This window comes from Vigna umbellata, chromosome 4 (genome assembly GCF_029865625.1).
Source record: "Vigna umbellata cultivar VRB3 chromosome 4, Vumbellata_1.0, whole genome shotgun sequence".
NCBI lineage: Eukaryota > Viridiplantae > Streptophyta > Magnoliopsida > Fabales > Fabaceae > Vigna > Vigna umbellata.
In genome coordinates, this window is record NC_142168.1 from 21,567,917 (window position 1) to 21,588,407 (window position 20,491).

Below are 20,491 nucleotides of genomic sequence, written 5' to 3' on the forward strand. Positions count from 1 at the left end.
AAGAACACACCAGCGGTGGTATCAAACGATGAGAATGTGTTCCTTATCACTGAGGTAAACTATCTAAATATTGCTTTTGATGATTGCACTTGGATAGTAGATACCGGAGCATCTTTCCATGTTACTCCTCATGAGAGATTCTTCTCATCCTATCAAAAAGGAGACTTTGGAACAGTGAAGATGGGAAATCATGTCACAAGCAAAATTGTGGGCATAGGAGAAGTGACTTTGACGATAGAAAATGGAAACAAACTTGTGCTGAAGGAGGTAAGACATGTACCAGAGATGCGTCTAAACCTTATCTCAATCGGTAAGCTAGATGATGCTGGAATGAACAACCAGTTTGGAGATGGAAAATGGAAACTTAGCCGAGGAAGCATGATTGTTGCTCGTGGCAAGAAGGAAGGCTCCTTGTATTGCATGCAAGGAAAAATATACAAAGGAGAGACAAATGTCGCTCAAGAAGAAAGTAAGGAGTTGTGGCACAAAAGACTAGGCCACATGAGCGAGAAAGGATTAGAGATCCTTGCGAAAGATCATCTCCAGAGTATAAAAGGACAACCACTTGAATTATGTGAAGACTGCCTAGCAGGTAAGCAGCGTAGAGTGTCCTTCCGTAGATCTGAAAGTGGAAGAAGAAAAGAGCATATTTTGGATCTTGTACACTCAGATGTTTGTTCAACATCTGAAAAGTTCCTTGGTGGTGCTCAATATTTTGTTACCTTCATTGATGACCACTCCAGAAAATTATGGGTTTATCCATTGAAGAGAAAAGATGAAGTTCTACGAATCTTCAAGGAGTTTCACGCCTCAATTGAACGTGAAACTGGTAGAAAGTTGAAATGTCTGAGAAGTGATAATGGTGGAGAGTATAGAGGTCCATTCGAGCACTATTGCAAGACTCATGGGATCAAACATGAGAAAGTACCTCCCAAGACACCTCAGATGAATGGTGTAGCTGAAAGATTCAACAGAACGATTGCCGAGAAGGTCAGGAGCATGTTGTCTCACGCAAAACTTCCCAAGTCATTCTAGGGGGAGGCAGTGGTGACAGCAGCTGATTTGATCAACTTATCACCGTCAAGACCATTAAACGGTAAGATACCAGAAGAAATATGGTCCGGTAAAAAGGCCTCATATCGCAACTTGAAAGTCTTCGGATGTAAGGAATCAATTCACATTCCGAAAGATGAAAGAGCAAAGCTCGATGCTAAGGCGAAAGAGTGCATATACCTTGGTTCTCCAAGAGATGAATTTGGTTTCAGGTTATGGGATCCTGCAAACAGAAAGATTGTTCGAAGCAGAGATGTGGTGTTCTTTGAAGATCAGACAATCCAAGACATCAAGAAAGTGGAGAAACCAACACTTAAGCTGATAAGTGATCAAAGCCCTATTGTGATATGAACAACTTAGGGGGAGAGACTCATCAAGCCGAACCAGAGTTACAACTTGATGAAATGGCTGAAGAAACAGATCAACCTAATCTGACGGAAGAAGATCAACCAATTGAGGATGCTCCGCAAGAACCCCAATTGAGACGATCAACAAGACAGAAGCAACCGTCAAGAAGGTATTTTTCAGATGAATATGTTAATTTTACTGATGAAGGTGAACCTCAAAGCTTTGTAGAAGCAATGGAGACGGAAGACAAAGACAAATGGTTGCAAGCCATGGAAGAGGAGATGCAATCCTTAAAGGAAAATCAGACTTATGATTTGGTAGAATTACCAAAAGAAAGGAGAGCATTGCAGAACAAATGGGTGTTCAAGCTCAAGAATGAAGAGAACAACCCAAGCCCAAGGTACAAAGCATGAATTGTCGTGAAGGGGTGCAACCAGAAGAAAGGAATAGACTTTGATGAAATATTCTCACCAGTGGTGAAGATGACATCCATTAGAGCGATTCTCAGTCTGGCAGCAACACTAGACCTGGAGATTGAACAACTGGACGTCAAGACAGCATTCTTACATGGAGACCTAGAAGAAGAAATTTACATGAAGCAACCAGAGGGTTTTGAAGAACCAGGCAAAGAACACTTAGTGTGTCGTGTGAAGAAAAGTCTTTATGGTCTCAAACAAGCTCCAAGACAATGGTACAAGAAATTTGATTCCTTCATGATCCAACATAATTTCAAGAAGACCTCCGCAGACCATTGCGTGTTTGTGAAGCATTATGAAAATGGTGAGTCCATCATACTTTTCTTGTATGTTGATGATATGTTGATTGTAGGGAAGGATAAAATTAAAATAGCTGCTCTCAAGAAGGCATTGAGCAAGTCTTTTGCCATGAAAGACCTGGGTGCAGTAAAGAAGATACTTGGAATGAAAATCTCCAGAGATCGTTCTAGAAGAATGCTATGGGTATCTCAAGAAGATTACATTGAGAAGATTGTCAAAAGGTTCAACATGCATAATGCCAAATCTGCTCGTGTTCCAATTGCTGGACATTTCAAACTTAGCAAGTCGCAATGTCCAAAGAATGAAGAAGAAAATGAAGAAATGAACAAGGTACCCTACTCTTCTGTCGTGGGTAGCCTTATGTATGCAATGGTTTGTACAAGGCCAGATATTGGCTATGTTGTAGGAGTTGTGAGCAGATTCCTGTCAAATCCAGGAAAGGAGCATTGGGAAGCTATTAAGTGGATACTAAGGTTGTGTTTTGGCAATGGAGATCTAAAGCTAATCGGATATTCAGACTCAGACATGGCTGGAGATGTCGATTCAAGGAAGTCAACATCAGGTTATCTGATTACTTTTGCAGGGGGAGCTGTTTCTTGGCAGTCAAAACTACAAAAATGTGTGACATTGTCTACCGCGGAAGCAGAGTATGTAGCAGTGACTGAAGCCTCTAAAGAGATGATATGGATGAAGAATTTCCTAAGTGAATTAGGACATGATCAAGATGATTATGTGGTGAACTGTGATAATCAAAGTACAATACATCTAACCAAGAACCCCATGTTCCATTCACGCTCGAAGCATATCGACGTTAGATATCACTGGATACGAGAAGCGCTGGATGAGAAGAAATTGAAGATAGAAAAAATCCATACAGACTTGAATTGGTCTGACATGATGACTAAATAAGTACCAACCAAGAAGGTTGAAGATTGTTGTCAAGGTGTTGGTGTCGAGGTACCTTCCAACTAAGACAAGATGCAAAGATGGGATGAAGGATGGAAGACCCATTTATTTGTTTTATGGGGGAGTTTTTGTTGGAATAAAACAAATATTGGGACCCATTCCACTCTGAAATGCAGGAGCCATTGTTCCCCATCAGAAAAATAATGCACCACAATGTCTTCCACTTTGCTTGCTTTTCCGTAAATTCAGCTCACCACCTCAACAACCATTTTGTTTGTTTTGGCTTTCTCACTTCTTAAATTTGAGAAGCTTGGCAGCAACATGGGAATCAGAGAGTGAAGCAGAAGAACCATCGAGAATCAAAACCGGTGAAGAGAGAAGCTAACAGAGAAAAGAGAGAAGTGAAGCCATAGTTGTGTGAGAGAAAAATAGAGAGAGTCTATTTTGTGAGTGTGTGACATAGAGAGAGTTTTGTATACCATCCGAGAGGGTGAGATTAATTGAGAGATCCTTAGAGAGTGAGAGAAACAGTGTAATCCTACTTTCATAGTGGAGATATTTTTCTGGACTTGGTCCCGTGGTTTTTTCCGAGAGGATTTTCCACGTTAAAATTTTCAGTGTTAATTTTCTCTTTTCATACGCTTTCATTTTTTACGCTTTCGCATAGTGCCCATTTTGGGGTTCACAGAGGAGGGAACAAATATCGTTGTTTCCCAACAGACCTTTGATCAATCGTTAATAACTTATCTGTGGTGGCTGTGTGAGGAACTCGTTACGAGAGTTTTAGCTAAGTTACAATCAAATGACTGGCTCCTTACCTGACTTTTCAATGTTCTCCAATTTGAAAACATTGGATCTTTCTGTGAACCGGTTGAGTGGAAAGATACCTGATAGTAGAAAATTTCCACCTCAGTTGGAGTCTCTATCACTTGAATCAAACTCATTGGAAGGTGGAGTTACAAAATCATTGGGGAGCACATGTACTTTACGTTCGTTGCACCTTTCAAATAACAGTTTCAATGAAGAGCTTCCACTGATAATGCAAAACTTGTCAGGATGTGCTAGATTCTCACTGCAAGAGTTAGAACTGAGAATGAATCAAATCAAGGGTACACTTCCTGATTTCTCATTATTCTCTTCTTTAAAAACTTTATATCTCTTGATGAAAACAGGCTAACACTACAAAAATCTACATTTTTACTGGGGGTTATTTTTTCCATTTCCGGCGGTTTTAACCCCCGAAAAATAGGTTACCCGCGGTTAGGAAAAGTGCCGGAAAAAGCTGCGTCGCTAAGTAATTACCGGCGGTTTTCTCAAAACCGAAAACCGCCGGTACTAGCGGAGGTTTTGTCAAAACCGTCGGTACTAGCGGGGGTTTTGTCAAAACCGCCGGTACTAGCGGGGGTTTTGTCAAAACCGCCGGTACTAGCGGGGGTTTTGTGAAAACCACCGATACTAGCGGGGGTTTTGTGAAAACCGCCTGTACTAGCGGGGGTTTTGTCAAAACCGCCGGTACTAACAGGGGTTTTACGAAAACCGCCGGTACTAACAGGGGTTTTACGAAAACCGCCGGTACTTGTGAGGGTTCATGTTTTCTTACACATTGTTGGTTGATAGTAAGCTTCCTTGCAGCCATATTAACAGCTTGGAATTATATATTGAAGTCATCAAGGTTTTTAATAATATTAGAGCAATACGAGAATCAACTATCTTCCTTTACCAGTAAATTTACATCAAATTGTTAAAATCCTAACTTGAGGGGTGTTTTATCACTAACAAACACAATCACAAAAATGTAGAAAATTAATGACAATGACAAAAAAGAGTAAAGCTATCACTACAAAAAAACTGTTATTTAGTGGATGTTTATTTTCCATTTTACATATATAAAATTATAAAGTACACAAAAATTAATCAAAAATAATTTTATTGATAATTTAAGATAAAGTACATCAATTGACAATTACAATGTAAAAGATACATAATGTTTAAGGAACATTCAAAATTGACTAAAAGTCTAACACGATAGAAAACAACTAGACCAAGTAAAAACACATGGACTAATGTTGATGACCTAAACAAAGCCACTAGAAAACATCATCTTGCTTCAGATTCAACTTATTTGAAACTCGTCTTCCCATGAGCAATTCCAACAGCACCACTCCATAGCTATACACATCACTCTTGGTTGTAAGGTGACTTGGGACAAGGCAATGACTCATTAGTTAGCTTCATCAAATATAAGTTTCTGTGACAAGTCAACGACATCACTCATTAATTAGCAGCCCTTCAATTACCACAACAGACAACTCTCCAAACAATTACAGGTTCATAAATTCATCACATCAAATTGCAATGCAAAAGCGATATTAGATTTCCAATATTCTAAACACTTTTTACATGAAATAAGACTTCAACTAATGGAGAAATAAACTTATATGATGATAACTAAAATGAGAGTGAAATGCAATAGAGTAGGCAGTAGAGGTGTAGTATACCCAGGCTTGAGTTGTTGCAGTTACCAAAGTGGGAAAAAACTCAAACACTTTTCATTAATTATGAATAAATTATGAGAGCACCAATGTGTGAATAACATAGGGTTTTATGGTCAGAACAGAGAACATGGTTTTATGGTCAGAGAAATCACAACATTCACAACCACTCAATCAAATTATTCCAACTCTTCAAAAGGAGGATTCTTCAGCCATCACCCTACTTATATTATTATTATCACTGTTATCGCATTCTTTTATTCTCAAGCTAGTTGTTTCTCAAAAATTTAATTCACTACATCACCTAGAATCATTAAAATGATATATAAATTATAAAATTCAATGAAACCTACACTTCACATACTTATTATCTTACCTTCTAGCACTGAACCATCACGAGAACCTTTATATGCTCATTTGCAGGCGGCTTCATTTCCTTCAGAAGCATATATGAGAAAATCCACTAAAATGTGTTTCTTTCACTTTCGTTATAATTGATTTGAGATTCTCTACTTTTGCAAAAACCTCAGCTACCAAACTCTATTCTTTCCGAGGTTTTGCATTCACGATTCACTAACATCCATATACATAAATAACAATTCCAAGAATTGAAGGTAATTACCTCTATGAGAGTAAGCAAGAGGCATCTAGTGGCGTCACTGATGGGCTGTTTAGCGTTGCCTAACCTTTCAACGACAACGGAAGCGAACACATTCAATTGGAGCTTGAAGTGGTCGCTAGCACGAATCACCCCATCCAACATTCACACAATTAGGCATATTAAAATTGCATGTCTTTGCATAATGTATTTACGATTCCCCAAAATCAAAGAGTGTTTAAGTAGCGTTCAAAGTGTGAATCAGTTTTCGAGTAAAAATACAACCAAAATTGAATTAAAAGATTACTGGAATTGGTACCTTCAAAGGAACAGTGAAGAAGAAAAGCAGACATGCATGTGATGACCACAAAAGTGCCCTAGAAAACAAGTACCCTTTCTCTCTAAGCTTTCATTTCCTACAGCAAAAACATTATATAATTAAGTGAAATAATAATAATAATAATAATAATAATAAGCTTAAAAGAGAGCTTTCATGCTGAAGCATATTAAAAGAGAGCTACTAAGAAGATGTTTTATTAGAATGACATTTAACTGATATATGTTTTCACAGTTTGTTTTTGTTTGTTAGTTAATGGCACATCTTTTTTATTCACACAGCTCATAATGTATACTTTACATGTGTTTTCACAAAGGATTCATGCTAGGACATCAACCAGTTTATACTAGAGTATCAATGCCTTATACTTAACAAAGAAGTTTATAACCTGGAAAAATGGCCTTATTTTGATGCAGTGCTCACTATGAAGTTATCATTTAGAGGTAATTTAGTTTTCTTAAAAGAATAAAAAGAACACAATTAAAATTGGTGAAGCTACGTAATTGAAGAAAAGAAGAAAAGAAACAAAAACATGATATAAGTGCTCTAATGTAAAAGAAAAAATTCAAATTTACAACAAAAAGATTCGAATTCTGGAAAATTTCAAAACAAAGCTATCAAAATGAATGAAGAGGACTAATTTTAATGCCAAATTCCCATTCCTTGCTGAATTTAAGAATTTTAAAAATCCAGTTTATCTATTCTAGGTTTGAAAATCTTAATGAACGAGTGTTGCGTAAAGTTAAGGCTATGCATGATTTAGATGGTTGGAAAAACCATATAAAAAGTTTCAGAGATTCATTTGTACCATTGCTTACATATTTTATAAATTAAAACTAATGTTTTTTCTTACCATACCTTGTCAAAATATAAAAACATAATATACACCGTGCAAACCTCCTGAGACAGAGTACCCACTGTTGGCACCACCAAATTTTCCACCAGCGTGCAAGACCTGCAAAGTTCAAAGGAGTAAATAACTGTTATCCAAAAAGATCAAGTACATAAAATATCTTTGCGAAATTGCTTTTGATATAATACGAATTGCAAAAATAAAAGAGCATAAACATAGAAATCACAAACCTGAAGGAGATGATCTTTAGAAACGATGACTAATATTAGGTTAGAGTGAAAAATGAAGATATAGATAGAGAGACAGATGAATAAATACCTAGTGTGAATAGAAATGGGAAGTAAAAGAGGAAGGATATGAACTAAGTATCAGGAATCGGAGGCTCAAGCAAGAGGAAAAGAACACAAACAATAATCTGATTGAAGAGATAAGATGAAGATTGAAGAGATAAGATGAACATACCAGAGAGGATTTGAGTTTGAGGGGTTGGAGACGGGAGTGATAAAAATCGCCTCAACAGAGTCCTCGCTGCCTCGACCTTGCCGCATCGACCTCGACGCTCAGCCCAAGCAGGGGAAGGCACAAAGCAGAAACGAACACGAAGCAGAGGGGAAATATTGTGATGTAGGAAAGGGGTTTGGCAGAAAATTTGATGAAGACAGTGGGGAGAGATGCTCCACGAACACGTAGCAGGGGAAGATTTTGATGAAGGCAGCGGAGAGGGAGGGAGGGAATTAGGGTTTAGATTTAGGGAATTAGAAATGAAGGTGCGGGAAAAGAAGGTGAACAATAAGGATGGTCGAAAAATTATTCAAAATAAAAAGCTACCTGCGGTTATAAGCATAAACCGCGAAACTTATTCGGGGTTTTCCAAACCGTCGGAAACAAACCCCTCCTAAAATTACTTATTTTTGTAGTAAAATGGTAAGATTTCCAAAGATATTCGATTTCCTACTCAGCTGGAGACTCTCAAAATGAATTTGAACTCTTTGGGAGGTGTGATCAGTTACTTTCATTTTGCTAATATGTCAAAGTTGCAGTTGTTAGATCTATCAGACAACTCATTGGCTTTAGAATTTAGCCAAAACTGGACCCCGTCCTTTCAATTGGGTTATATACGGTTGAGATCTTGCAAGTTAGGTCCAACTTTTCCTAAATGTTTCCATACACAAAATGACATTGAAATTCTTTGACATTTCTAACTGTGGAATATCAGATTCTGTTCCAGAATGTTTTGGAGTAAAGTTGCAATACAAGGAATGACAAAAATGAATATTTCATTCAATAACATCAAAGGTACAATTCCAAATTTTCCCTTGGAGCTTACTCCTCATTTTGTAGTCCTTGCATCCAATCAGTTTGAAGGCCCTGTTCCACCATTTCTTAGGGGATCAGCATTTCTTGATCTATCTCAAAATAAATTTTCTGACTTTTCTTCTTTTCTTTGTGCAAATGGCACAGTTGAAGCTTTAGGCCAGCTTGACCTTTCAAATAACCAATTATCTGGACAAATTCCAGATTGCTGGAACCATTTGAAATCATTGGCGTATTTAGATTTGAGTCACAACAATTTTTCAGGAATGCTTCCTACTTCAATGGGATCACTTGTTGAACTTCAAGCATTACTACTAAGAAACAATAGCTTAACCAAGGAGATTTCCTTCTCCCTAAGGAATTGCATAAAGTTAGTAATGTTTGACTTGGGAGAAAATAGATTATCAGGAAGTATCCCTTCTTGGATTGGGGAAATATATCAAGATTTGCAAATATTAAGCTTCAGAAAGAATAACTTCTCTGGAAGTTTACCAGTTCAAATCTGTTACCTACAAGGCATTCAGCTCTTGGATCTCTCACTCAACAGTCTATCAGGAAGAACTCCCAAATGCTTAAAATATTTTACTTCAATGACTCAAAAGACTTCATTAACAGATTATACACACCAGGGGTATTCTGTCAGCATTAGATCGATTGGAAAGTACATGAACTACTATGATTTGTATTCATTGTTGACATGGAAAGGTGCAGATCTTATATTCTTAAACAATGAGCTAGTGCTGTTGAAAAGCATTGATCTTTCAAGCAACCAATTATCAGAAGAAATTCCAATTGAGATAGAGGATTTATTTGAGCTCATATCATTAAATTTATCAAGAAACAATTTGACAGGAGAAATTCCCTCTAACCTCACTTGAATTTCTTGATTTGTCAAGAAACCAGATATTCGGTTCAATTCCTACTAGCCTTACCCAAAATTATCGCCTTACCATGTTGGATTTATCTAATAATAATTTATCAGGGAAAATTCCAATTGGCACTCAACTACAAAGTTTTGAGGCTTCAAGTTATGAATATAATTCCAATCTTTGTGGGAAGCCACTTGACAAATTGTGTGGCGCAGAGGAACCACCACATGAAGCAAATGTTGATGAATCAAACGAAGATGAAAATTTTGTTGTTAATCGTGCATTTTATGTGAGGATGATACTTGGATTCATTACAGGCTGATGTGTAACTTTTGGCTTCATTTTGGTCAATATAGTCCATGGCGACAACTATATTTCAGGTTCTTGAACAACTTAACCGACAATATCTATCGCATGATCACAGTAAAAGTTCCCAGTTACAAGAGGTAGCTTAAAGGCTTGATGTTATATATTATCTTAGTCATTCCATATTTACGTTTTTTCCTTTCAATAGCAGTTATATATTTTGTATGATTTGTCCTTTTTCTTAATCTTGAGTTTAGAGTTGTCAAAAGTAGACAAGAGTGACCAAATCTAATTTACCAAATTTAAATAAAAACACATGTCCTTTTTAGATTTCATTCACACACCATGATGTTTTTTCTCTATGCAATTAATGTGAACCTAATGTTGGCTTAATGACAAATGGTGATTCAACTGCTGGATCATTGGTAAACAGTCATATATGCACATAGTTGGATCGATGTATGTAATTATTATTTTATAAAGTTAAGTATGTGATTTAATCTCAGCAGCAATTGGAACTTGATTCACAGAAGTATAATTTATTTTAAAGAACCTTCTATTAGCCACACGAACATAGCTTTAAGTTCGAATGATGAAAGAAGATGTAGTGGAAAGAATTGACATGGTCTGACTATGTTAAAGCATTAGAAATAGAAGTGACAGTCTAATTCTGCTAAAGCATCATAAGAAGAAGTGGCGGTTTCTTGTTTGATATTTTATTTTCTTTGTTAGTCTTGGTTTAAAAAATAGCTTTTACATTTTGGATTATGGCGTTAATGGCTTGCTTTTTTTTTCTTATTTCATTTCAATTTACGCTTGAATTAAATATCCTTCAGTCAGGAACTCATATGTTAAATGCAAAATTGAGTCTCTAGTTTCGTATTTCACCTTTATATAAAAAGAAGAACTGAAATAGAAGCCAAAACATGCCCATTAAGAAAAGAAGGTCTACGTAGTACTCACTTCATTGACAAACCTTATTAAATTTGTCAGGAGTTAGAAATTTGGCCTGTAGAAATGTTGCATGAAGATTTTAATTTCTACTTGCAAGGTTAGGTTGTTAAGGTTCATCAGTGAAGGAAACAAAGATTTACTTCCATACCGTAAGAAATCCTGATTTGTTCCTGAAAAAGAGATATGGCTTCCCAAAAGTCGCACATTAGAATTCTCTTTTGAAATGCATTTTTGTGGTGCTTAGCTTCCTTGTCACTTTGGTTCTGAGCTGATATCTCTGAAACCTGTTTCTCAACATGTTTAAAATGAGGTGATAAAGTTCTTGATGATGTAGATGCGGTAGGGAGCATAACTTGGTGTTTCTCCATTCAAAACTAGGCTAGCTAATACTAGTACAAGAGTTCCCATAATAAACACTGTAGCTTGACCGGATCAGCTCAACAGCTTTGCCAGAGAAGCTCGGCAACCTGACTAAGAAGATTCGCGGCCTAGCTAATAAATATCTTATCACTAGTAAAAAATTGATCTATTACCGCGCACATTATGCATCGGTTAACCAGAACTCGAAGCATAATATTGCGCGGTGGCATTTTTGAAATTATATTGATAGTATAGGCCTCGGTTGCAGAAGAACTGCGACCGTATATACCTTTAGGCATTGGTTCTCAAAGGAATTGTGGCCTATTGTCCCTTCAAAATTCTGACATTCCGACCCAAGTCAGTCTGAAATAAATTTGGAGTTAGACCGTTAGGGAATAGGCCTCAGTTCTAGGGGAACCACGACCTATTGTCCCTACAAAATTCTGACATTCACACCTAAGTCAGTCTGAAATAAATTTGGAGTCAGACCGTCAGGGAATAAGCCTCGGTTCTAGGGGAACCACGGCCTATTGTCTGTGCAAAATTTTGACATTCCCGCCAAAGTAGTCATGAAATAAATTTTGGAGTCAGACCGTCAGGGAATAGGCCTCGGTTCTTAGAGGAACCGCGGCCTATTCCCTCATCTGAACAAATTTTAAATATTTAAGCGAATAGGCCTCGATTAGGCGGGGAACCACGACGTAAAGGTTGAAAAAAATTTCAAAATTTCCATTTCAGAACAATTTTAAATATTTTTTAAGAGATAGGTCTCGATTATGTTGGGAACCGAAGTCGTATCCCCTTTATTACCGCGGTTTTCTAATGAACCGTGGTAGTAACATTTGATTAGGTATAAAATATATTACAGAGTGAACAGTTTCGTCTTCCTCGAATAGTTTCTCCAGCGATTTTCTCTGCAACGTCTTCTTGTCGCAGCGATCATTCTCCCTTCTTTCTTACGCCACCGTTGCGCCGTCGTCATCACTGTAGAAGGACTTCCTTCCTCATTTTTCATCACCTACGTTTGGTCACTAGAGTTTTTCGATTTTTTTTTAGTTTTTGGGTTGGTTTGATACGTTTTTTTATTGATTCGGATTATCAAACTTATGTTTTGTTGTATTTTCTGTCGGTATTGTGTTTTGTCTTTTAAATTTGTTTCGTTTAGACCACGAATTTTTCAATTTTCTCCATTATTGTGTGGTTTTTCACGCTCTCAGGTTCATATTATTCTGTTTATTAATTTTTATTTTGTACATTTTTAACTTTTTGTAGGTTAAATATGAATAATATTGTATGATTAAATGTTTGAATTGATAATTTGAATGCTTATTAATTGTTTGATTGTATTATTCTGTTTATTAATTTTCATTTTGTTAATTTTTAATTTTGTGTGTGTTGAATATGAATAATTATGTATGATTGAATGTTTGAATTGATAATTTGAATGTTTATTAATTGTTTGATTGTATGATTGAATTGATTGTATGTTGAATATATTGTATGTTGAATATATTGTATAATTGTATGATTGTAATTTTGTAGAACATTTACGTATGGATCGAAATTGGATTAATTTACCACGCATTAGTGCTGAGTACGAGAGAGGGGTAGAGGAATTTATATAATTTGCGCAACGTAATGAGGGTAGAAGTGATGATGAAGTGAATTTTAGATGTCCTTGTGTGAACTGTTTGAATGCGAGAAAGTTAAACGCAACCCAAATTAGAGAACATCTTATTTGTGATGGTTTCCTAAGATGTTATACAACATGGATATGGCACGACAAAGAAATGCAATTTCTGACTAACTCCCAAACTGAAAATGTTATTGATTCCACCATGGAAGAAGATCGACCGGATGAAGACAAATTAGAGGACATGATCCGCGATGTTGGCGTAGAAAATTTTGCCAAAGCTAATGTGTATGAGACGATGTCGACTGATGCAGAAACACCTTTGTATGTCGGTTCACCTAAGTTCACACGTTTGTCAGCGGTGTTAAGGCTCATGAATTTGAAGGCGACTAATGGATGGACTGATAAGAGTTTCACAGAATTGTTTACGTTGTTGAATAAAATGCTGCCAGATGGAAATACACTACCCACTCGTAATTATGATGTGAAGAAAATTCTTTGTCCGATGGGTATGGAGTATAAAAGGATACATGCTTTTCCCAATGACTGCATTTTATATAGGAAAGAGTTTGAATTTTTGACAAAGTGTCCAAAATGTGGGTTATCACGATACAAGTCAAAAAATAATAGTGAAGATAATGATCAGATAGAAAAAAATGGATCTGCTTTGAAAGTTGTTTGGTATCTTCCAATTGTGCCCAGACTTAAGCGTTTGTTTGTGAATCCAAAAGATGCTAAAAACCTTAGATGGCATGCAGATGAGAGAAAAATTGACGGGTTGCTTCGTCATCCAGCTGATTCAAAGCAATGGAAAAATATTGATCAACAATTCCCCCAATTTGGTAAAGAGTGTAGAAATCTTAGGCTTGGTTTAGCCATTAATGGAATGAACCCATTTGGTAATCTAAGTACCAATCACAGTTGTTGGCCAGTTATATATATAATTTACAACTTATCTCCTGCATTGTGCATGAAGAGGAAATACATGATGTTGTCTATGATGATATATGGTCCAAAGCAGCCTGGAAATGACATAGATGTTTATCTAAGACCACGACTTGAAGACTTGAAGTTGTTGTGGGTAGATAGGATTGAAATATTTGATGCATTCGCTTCTGAAACTTTTGTGATGCGTGCAATGTTATTTTGCACCATTAATGACTTTCCAACTTATGGTAATTTGTCAGGATACAGTGTCAAGGGTCATAAAGCATGTCCTATATGTGAAGAAAACACTGTAGCTCAACAATTGAAACACGGAAGAAAGATGGTGTATCTGCATCATCGAAGATTTCTAAAATGTAATCATCCATATCGAAGGTTAAAAAAAGCATTCAACGGATATCAAGAGAGGGACGAAGCACCAAATCCACTTACTGGCCTTCAAATTCTTGAAAAAGTTAATAAAATACATCATGTATTTGGGAAAACATCCAAGAAGTCATCTGTAACGACCCCTTGGAAGAAGAAATCAATATTCTTTGATCTTTCATACTAGTCAAAGTTAGATTTCAGAGATTGCATAGATGTGATGAATGTAGAGAAGAATGTGTGTGATAGCTTGATTGGTACACTACTCAACATTCAGGGAAAGACAAAAGATGGAGTGAATGCTCGTTTGGATTTGGTTGACATGAATATCCGAGAAGAGTTGGCACTAGGGAGATTGGTAAACGTACTTATTTGCCTCTGCATGTTACACAATGTCTAGAAAAGAGAAGATAAATTTTTGCCTTTGTTTAAAGAGTATCAAAGTACCACAAGGATACTCTTCACATATGAAGAGTTTAGGGTCGATGCAGGACTTCAAGCTTGTTGGCATAAAATCTCACGATTGCCACGTCTTAATGCAACAATTGTTACTGGTGGCTATTCGTGGAATTTTGTCCAAAAATGTTAGGTAGACCATAAACAGTTTGTGTTCATTTTTCTCATCAATTTGTAGCAGACATGAACTAGCATCGTCCATGTCATCCCCTAGGACGACTGGTGCTGAACAACTTCCTTTCTCGCTTCTCCCTGTCAGAGGAAAAGTTAGATTATACAAAATAGAGAAATTATTGAAAATAAATGCTTATTAATTTTACCTGTGGGAGGCACAACATGTTCCTGTTCCTGTACAGGAGATGGCATCGAGCGCATGCCATAACTCTCAAACTGCTATTGGAACTGGCACATAACTCTGTCAGTCGCTTCTGTAGTGACCTCATTACACAATTCCTTCCTAAGCTCTGTCCCAAGCTCCGTCCTAAGCTCCTCCCTAAGTCTGCTCGAAGCTTTTTTGTGATCTCTTGTGTCAGCCTTTGTTCTTGTGCTTCGTTGTATGCATATGAAGTCTGACGAGAAGAACTCCCAAAATAATCTCGAATTCCTACTCCAGTTCTAGCAGCACGCACACGTCCAGGATGCTCAGGTCATCCAATTGTAGTGGTAAGAATATCTTGGCGACCCTCTGAAGTGAATTGACCTTGGGAGTTCTGCTCAACCAAGGAGTCCTGTAACATAACAAAACACCATTATTCTTAAAAACGTTCAAGGTAGTATGTATAATGAAATTATTATTATTTTAGGAACAATGATAACTTACAATTCTTTCAGATATTTCCCGTGTAGTGTCAGAAGAGTAAGCGCCCGATGATTTTAAACGAGCCAACTTCCATTTCTCATGCCGAGAAGGTGGAATAGGAGGCTGGGGGCTACCACCCTCAGATGATGGTCTAGCTTCTGCCTTTTGCTTGAGGATTTTCTCCTCAAGCTTCCTATACCCACCACGAGATAATAGGTGGGGTTTTTTTATTTTGAGCTCTTATTCCTTGTGCTTTACTTCTTTTTGCCTGTCACATATGTTTAATTAATTAGTTAATATGATATATATTTGTTAATGAGAAATTGAATAATATCAACTATACTAACCTGTCATTCCTCTGATGTTCGACTCTGTACAAAGAGGCGCCAAGTCTCCTCATCAATGGCGTTATATGTTTGACATGGAGACTTATTTTTTTTGCTTCCAAATATATATCTCGAGGTCAACTTACTCTTAAAGCCCCAGAAGTTTTCAGTAACAGTTGATAAACACTTATTTTTAAGTGTTGTGACATTTGAAATAAGTACAAAATTACATCTAATTCAAATAGGTACAAATGTCATCTGAAATAAACATAATAAAGTTGTATCAGTACAAAATTTTTAATATAAACAAACTCTAATTCAAATGATATTAATTAACTTACCAATATATCGTTCCATATAATGTTCCGATCAACCTCGGACACATGGTCAAAAGATGGAATAATAATATTAATCCTATCACGCGCCACTACTCTATGGTATGATCAGAAGTCATCTACATTTGGGCCAGATGCCACACCCGTGATCACATTAACATTCACGGGTGTTCTTTCACCATTATTTTTTCTGACCAAAAGTTGTTTTATTCTGGTGAGTCCTCTAGTAGGTCTGGATGGGGGAGCCTCATCCCTTGATGAATGTGGATGATCAGCCATATATCTGTCAAAATAAATAACAACATGTAATATTAGTAAAATATAATTTAACAAAACATGTAATAGGAAATATTAATAAAATACTTATGTAATATTAATAAAAAACTTATATACACAAATTTGAAATCCATACATAATGATATGGATTCATCATATGTATATTCCCTCATTATGATCTGACTGAATTGTATGTACATTGTCAACTAGAGGTTGGTCATCCAAATTTGTCGTAGTTTGAAATGAATGGTTGTCAGCAATATACATTTTAGATGGTACCGGGACGATGCTGGTAGCTCGTGGAACAGTGTTTAAGGTAGCGACTGTTGTTTTTGGTAAGGAGCTATCAAAGGATGACGTGAAGGTATCAGTAAACGACATTATCATACCAGATACCTCAGTTCCTCTATCCACAGATGAGATTTTCATTGTGGCACAAGCATTCCAGTCTTTTATTGCTTGGCCTAAACACTTGGTTGGTTCGGTTTCTGACCCCCAGGTATGGAATTCTACTTTACACTTCTTAATCTTAAAGTTTACATGTTATTGATGTCAAATTTCATGTAACAATAGACGCATGCACAGGAGAAGATTCGTTTATCTGAGGACGATCCTCTTGGTGCATTGCAGCAACTTGCTGACATCATTGGAAATAAGCCTTTTGAGGTTGAATATGATGTTAATGTATTTGGGAGAGGCTCTGAAGTCCCAATATACCTGCATAGCCAATATGTCAGAGAGCTTGCGTCGGGAACAAAAGATTTGAATATTACATTAGTTCAGCTATGGATGATGTAAGTCTATGAGCAATTATTTTTATAAAATTGATTTATATATAAAGTATACTTATATCAAAGGTAATTTTTTATTTCAGGTATATGTTTGGTGTTAGTAACAACTTGGGGTACAATGATGTCTATGGGTTCATTGATCCCCAACTCATTCACGAAACAAATGATTTTGATGAGATCACAACATATCTCACAAGAAGATTTGCAAGCAGGAAGAACATACTTTTTATTCCTTATATATCTGGGTAAGTGAACTTTGTTAACATAATAAAGTTCCATATGTGATTTTAATATGTAATAATTAAGTTATTATGAATTTCAGGCGCCATTGACAGCTACTTGTTATTTTTGTACAGGAGTGCTATGCTTTGTGATTCTGCTCATTGCACAAGTCTCCTCCCAAACATCTCAGACAAGCAGTTGATTGGTAAGAACCCCAATGTTTGGACTTTCTTTGTTATATAAATGAATGCTAAAACCTTTTTTATATATATAGTTCTATTTCAGCAAGTATGATGTTGGTTGGGAGATCAATTGTTAACAGTAGAAAGCTTGCATGGATTGCTCTTAAGCAAGTATGATGTTGGTTGGGAGATCAATTGTTAACAGTAGAAAGCTTGCATGGATTGCTCTCAAGGTTTGACATATGCTAAAGTCATACTTTCTTATAGTTGTTTTGTTTTAATGATTTTCACTAACTATTTACAACTGTGATGGTATATTGTAGTGTAACAGATAGAATGATTCGTATGAGGGTGGATACTATGTAATGTATTGGATGACTCACATTATTCGTGCCAATATCACAAGAGGCTGGGAAATGATAATATTTAAATTTAATGAATTTTGATTTTCTCCAACATTTGGAATTTATATACACTAATTAATAACAATATTCTTGTGCAGAGATTCAAGACTCCTACTCCAATTCCTGAGAAGCCACTTACATTCCTAAGGAAAGCAATTGCAAAACATTTAGTTAGATTATATAATAGTTCATAGTTATTAGATTTAAAATACATTAGAACATGTTGATTTATAGTTATTAGACTTTTTACATTATGTGATGTAAATATTGACTATTGTGTTGAATCTGTGTTGTTATGATATTGTTTGATATGCAAGTCTGTTTTTGTGATAGTGGATATCACAAAAGCAGACCTGCTATTAAAAAAAATTGTAGGAGAATAGGCTGCGGTTGTGACCAAATTCGAGGTAGAAAGCCTACCTATGGCTTCGGTTCAACCACAACCGAGGCCAAAGGTTAGACGAAAATTTAAAAAAAAAAGTTTTGGCCGCAGTTCCAGCAGGAACCGCTATCATATTCCCAGGTTATTACCACGGTTGTAACCGCAGCCTAAAGTCCCGAACTTTTTACCTCGCCCGTATATGTCGCGGTTCTAAAATCGCGACGTATATTCAAAAACAACTGTGGTCATTTCCCTTCGTTGCACTAGTGTATGGATTGTTGATGTGGTATGCTTATACAATTATATTAATTTATAATTATTTATTAAGATATTTTATCAATTAGTTAACTTTTGTTTAATTGATAATGTTTTGTGATTCTACTTTATCTAAAAAGAAAAAATCAATAATACAAATGAATTTCTCATTTCTAAAAAGAAATATCAAGGGAAAATTGATCATTCAACATATTCATTATAAAATATTCATTCCAATCTTCCTGAATGGTGTAATTATCCTTCTTCTTCGTACAATAAAATTAAAACCTATAAAGTCACTTTCCCCAATAAAAATGAAAAAAGACATATTTGGACTAAATGAATATAAAGAAATTGTTAATGCATAAATGATTAAAGAAGTTATTGATTATTATAGATATGTGCAATTACAGTTTTTATATATGTAGAGTATAATAACTAATTTTTATCATTAACTTTATTAATTGATTAATAGCTTTTCTTATATTACTAATATATTCTTATATTTTTTTATAAAATACCTGTTTCGGGTTAGGGTTAAGATCCCTTAGTCAAAACATTCCAAGTTGTTCTGAAGACTGGATGGGCTTCTTGATGATCATCCATTATCCAAACTGCGTTGACTGCTCCCTCTTCTTTTCATCCAAGCCATGTGGGAGGATACCTGCAAAAGGTACTCCGACCCTCAAGTCAGTGACTTGGCGTGATTATATAGTGATAATATTCAATAGAAAGTGAGTACTCAGAATTAGTTACTTGACTTTCCTGTCAAACATATATTTATAAATATTAAAATGAGCTTACCAAAGTCGCCTGACCCATTACCAATAAACGATTAATATTTTTATTAACTGTCAATCAATTGTAACTATCTCAACAACTATCTTAACTAATATTGGTTAAGAGTTGTTAATTGTTTGTTTGTCCAATCCATTAACCCAATAATAATAATAACTTTAGCGTTGGTCTAATTATGACCCAACACCCATGAAGCTTTTTTATGTTTACCTTTAGTATTGGCTCAATTAGATGGCCCAAATGGTACGAGTTTACCGTTCAGGTTATATACCATACCATACATATGCCCTCCAAATTCGAGTTAACCATAGTTAATTATAGGACTTATGTTAAGCTTAAGTGACGGACGCTACTTGAAATCAATCTTAAAATGTAGATAATTCATTATCTTGATCTATTGACAAAAGGTATTAATACAATGCAAGATTTTGAAGAAGTTGTTTAACATGTAATAATATACGGCACACACCCACACACACACATATATATATATATATATATATATACTTTTAGTTATAGTTTTTTTACTTACATATGCTTTATTTTTATTTATTAACTAGGGATATATAAACCTACCAAGCTCAAAAAGAGGATATATGGTTTCAAAATCCAAGTTAAAAAATATAAAGTGAACACCAATTAAAATAGATTACAATTGTTTATTTCAATACTATAAGTACACTATTATAATATGTTTATGTATGTTTGCTCTCAACCATTAGACGAGACGTAGTCTTTTATACTAAATTTGTAAGAACTCTTGTAAGAAATTTATATTTTCTTGGGTTGTTATAGTGTTTGAATGAATTTTAGTTATAATACAATGTAAATGCATAGTAGTTATTTATTTCATTTAGAACTAGTGTGATCTTTTATTTGTTTAAAAATTAATACAAGTAAAATCTATTATTTTATACAGATTTATAAACAGTAAAAAGTAGGATAATAGTGATTATTAATGCTTAAAAACGTATAATTTAAAAATACTATACTTTTTAAAATAATAATTTTATTCCTGAAATATTTTTATTATTAGTCTTTTACACAATTTAAATTAGATCGTAAAAATAGTAATAAGACTGCTTTTTAATAATATATTTTATTTTTTATTAAAATAATGTTATTAAATATATATATATATATATATATATATAT

General features: G+C 35.4%; 2 protein-coding genes and 1 long non-coding RNA gene across 5 annotated transcripts; 2 read left to right on the top strand and 1 right to left on the bottom strand.

The window, feature by feature from the left end:
* Positions 1 to 4,993: 4,993 nt before the first annotated feature.
* On the bottom strand, positions 4,994 to 8,088 carry LOC148199547 (uncharacterized). Of its 3 annotated transcripts, none has more exons than XR_015786215.1 (5): positions 7,826 to 8,088; positions 7,369 to 7,465; positions 6,493 to 6,589; positions 6,198 to 6,299; positions 4,994 to 5,331 (listed from the first exon to the last, which is right to left on the bottom strand). It is a non-coding gene; the product is annotated as an uncharacterized LOC148199547 (long non-coding RNA). The 3 variants fall into 3 exon arrangements; XR_015786216.1 differs by lacking the exon at positions 7,826 to 8,088 and adding an exon at positions 7,594 to 7,617; XR_015786214.1 differs by lacking the exon at positions 7,826 to 8,088 and having other exon boundaries at positions 7,369 to 7,585.
* A 543-nt stretch (positions 8,089 to 8,631) lies between these two features.
* LOC148199548 (receptor-like protein EIX2) lies at positions 8,632 to 9,555 on the top strand. The gene has a single exon (XM_088112697.1). It carries the CDS (start codon positions 8,632 to 8,634, stop codon positions 9,553 to 9,555), a length of 924 nt encoding a protein of 307 aa, XP_087968823.1.
* Positions 9,556 to 13,079: 3,524 nt separating this feature from the next.
* On the top strand, positions 13,080 to 14,979 carry LOC148199549 (uncharacterized). The gene is made up of 2 exons (XM_088112698.1): positions 13,080 to 14,246; positions 14,923 to 14,979. Exons 1-2 carry the CDS (start codon positions 13,098 to 13,100, stop codon positions 14,977 to 14,979), a joined length of 1,206 nt encoding a protein of 401 aa, XP_087968824.1. The 5' UTR covers positions 13,080 to 13,097.
* The last annotated feature ends 5,512 nt before the right edge of the window (positions 14,980 to 20,491 follow it).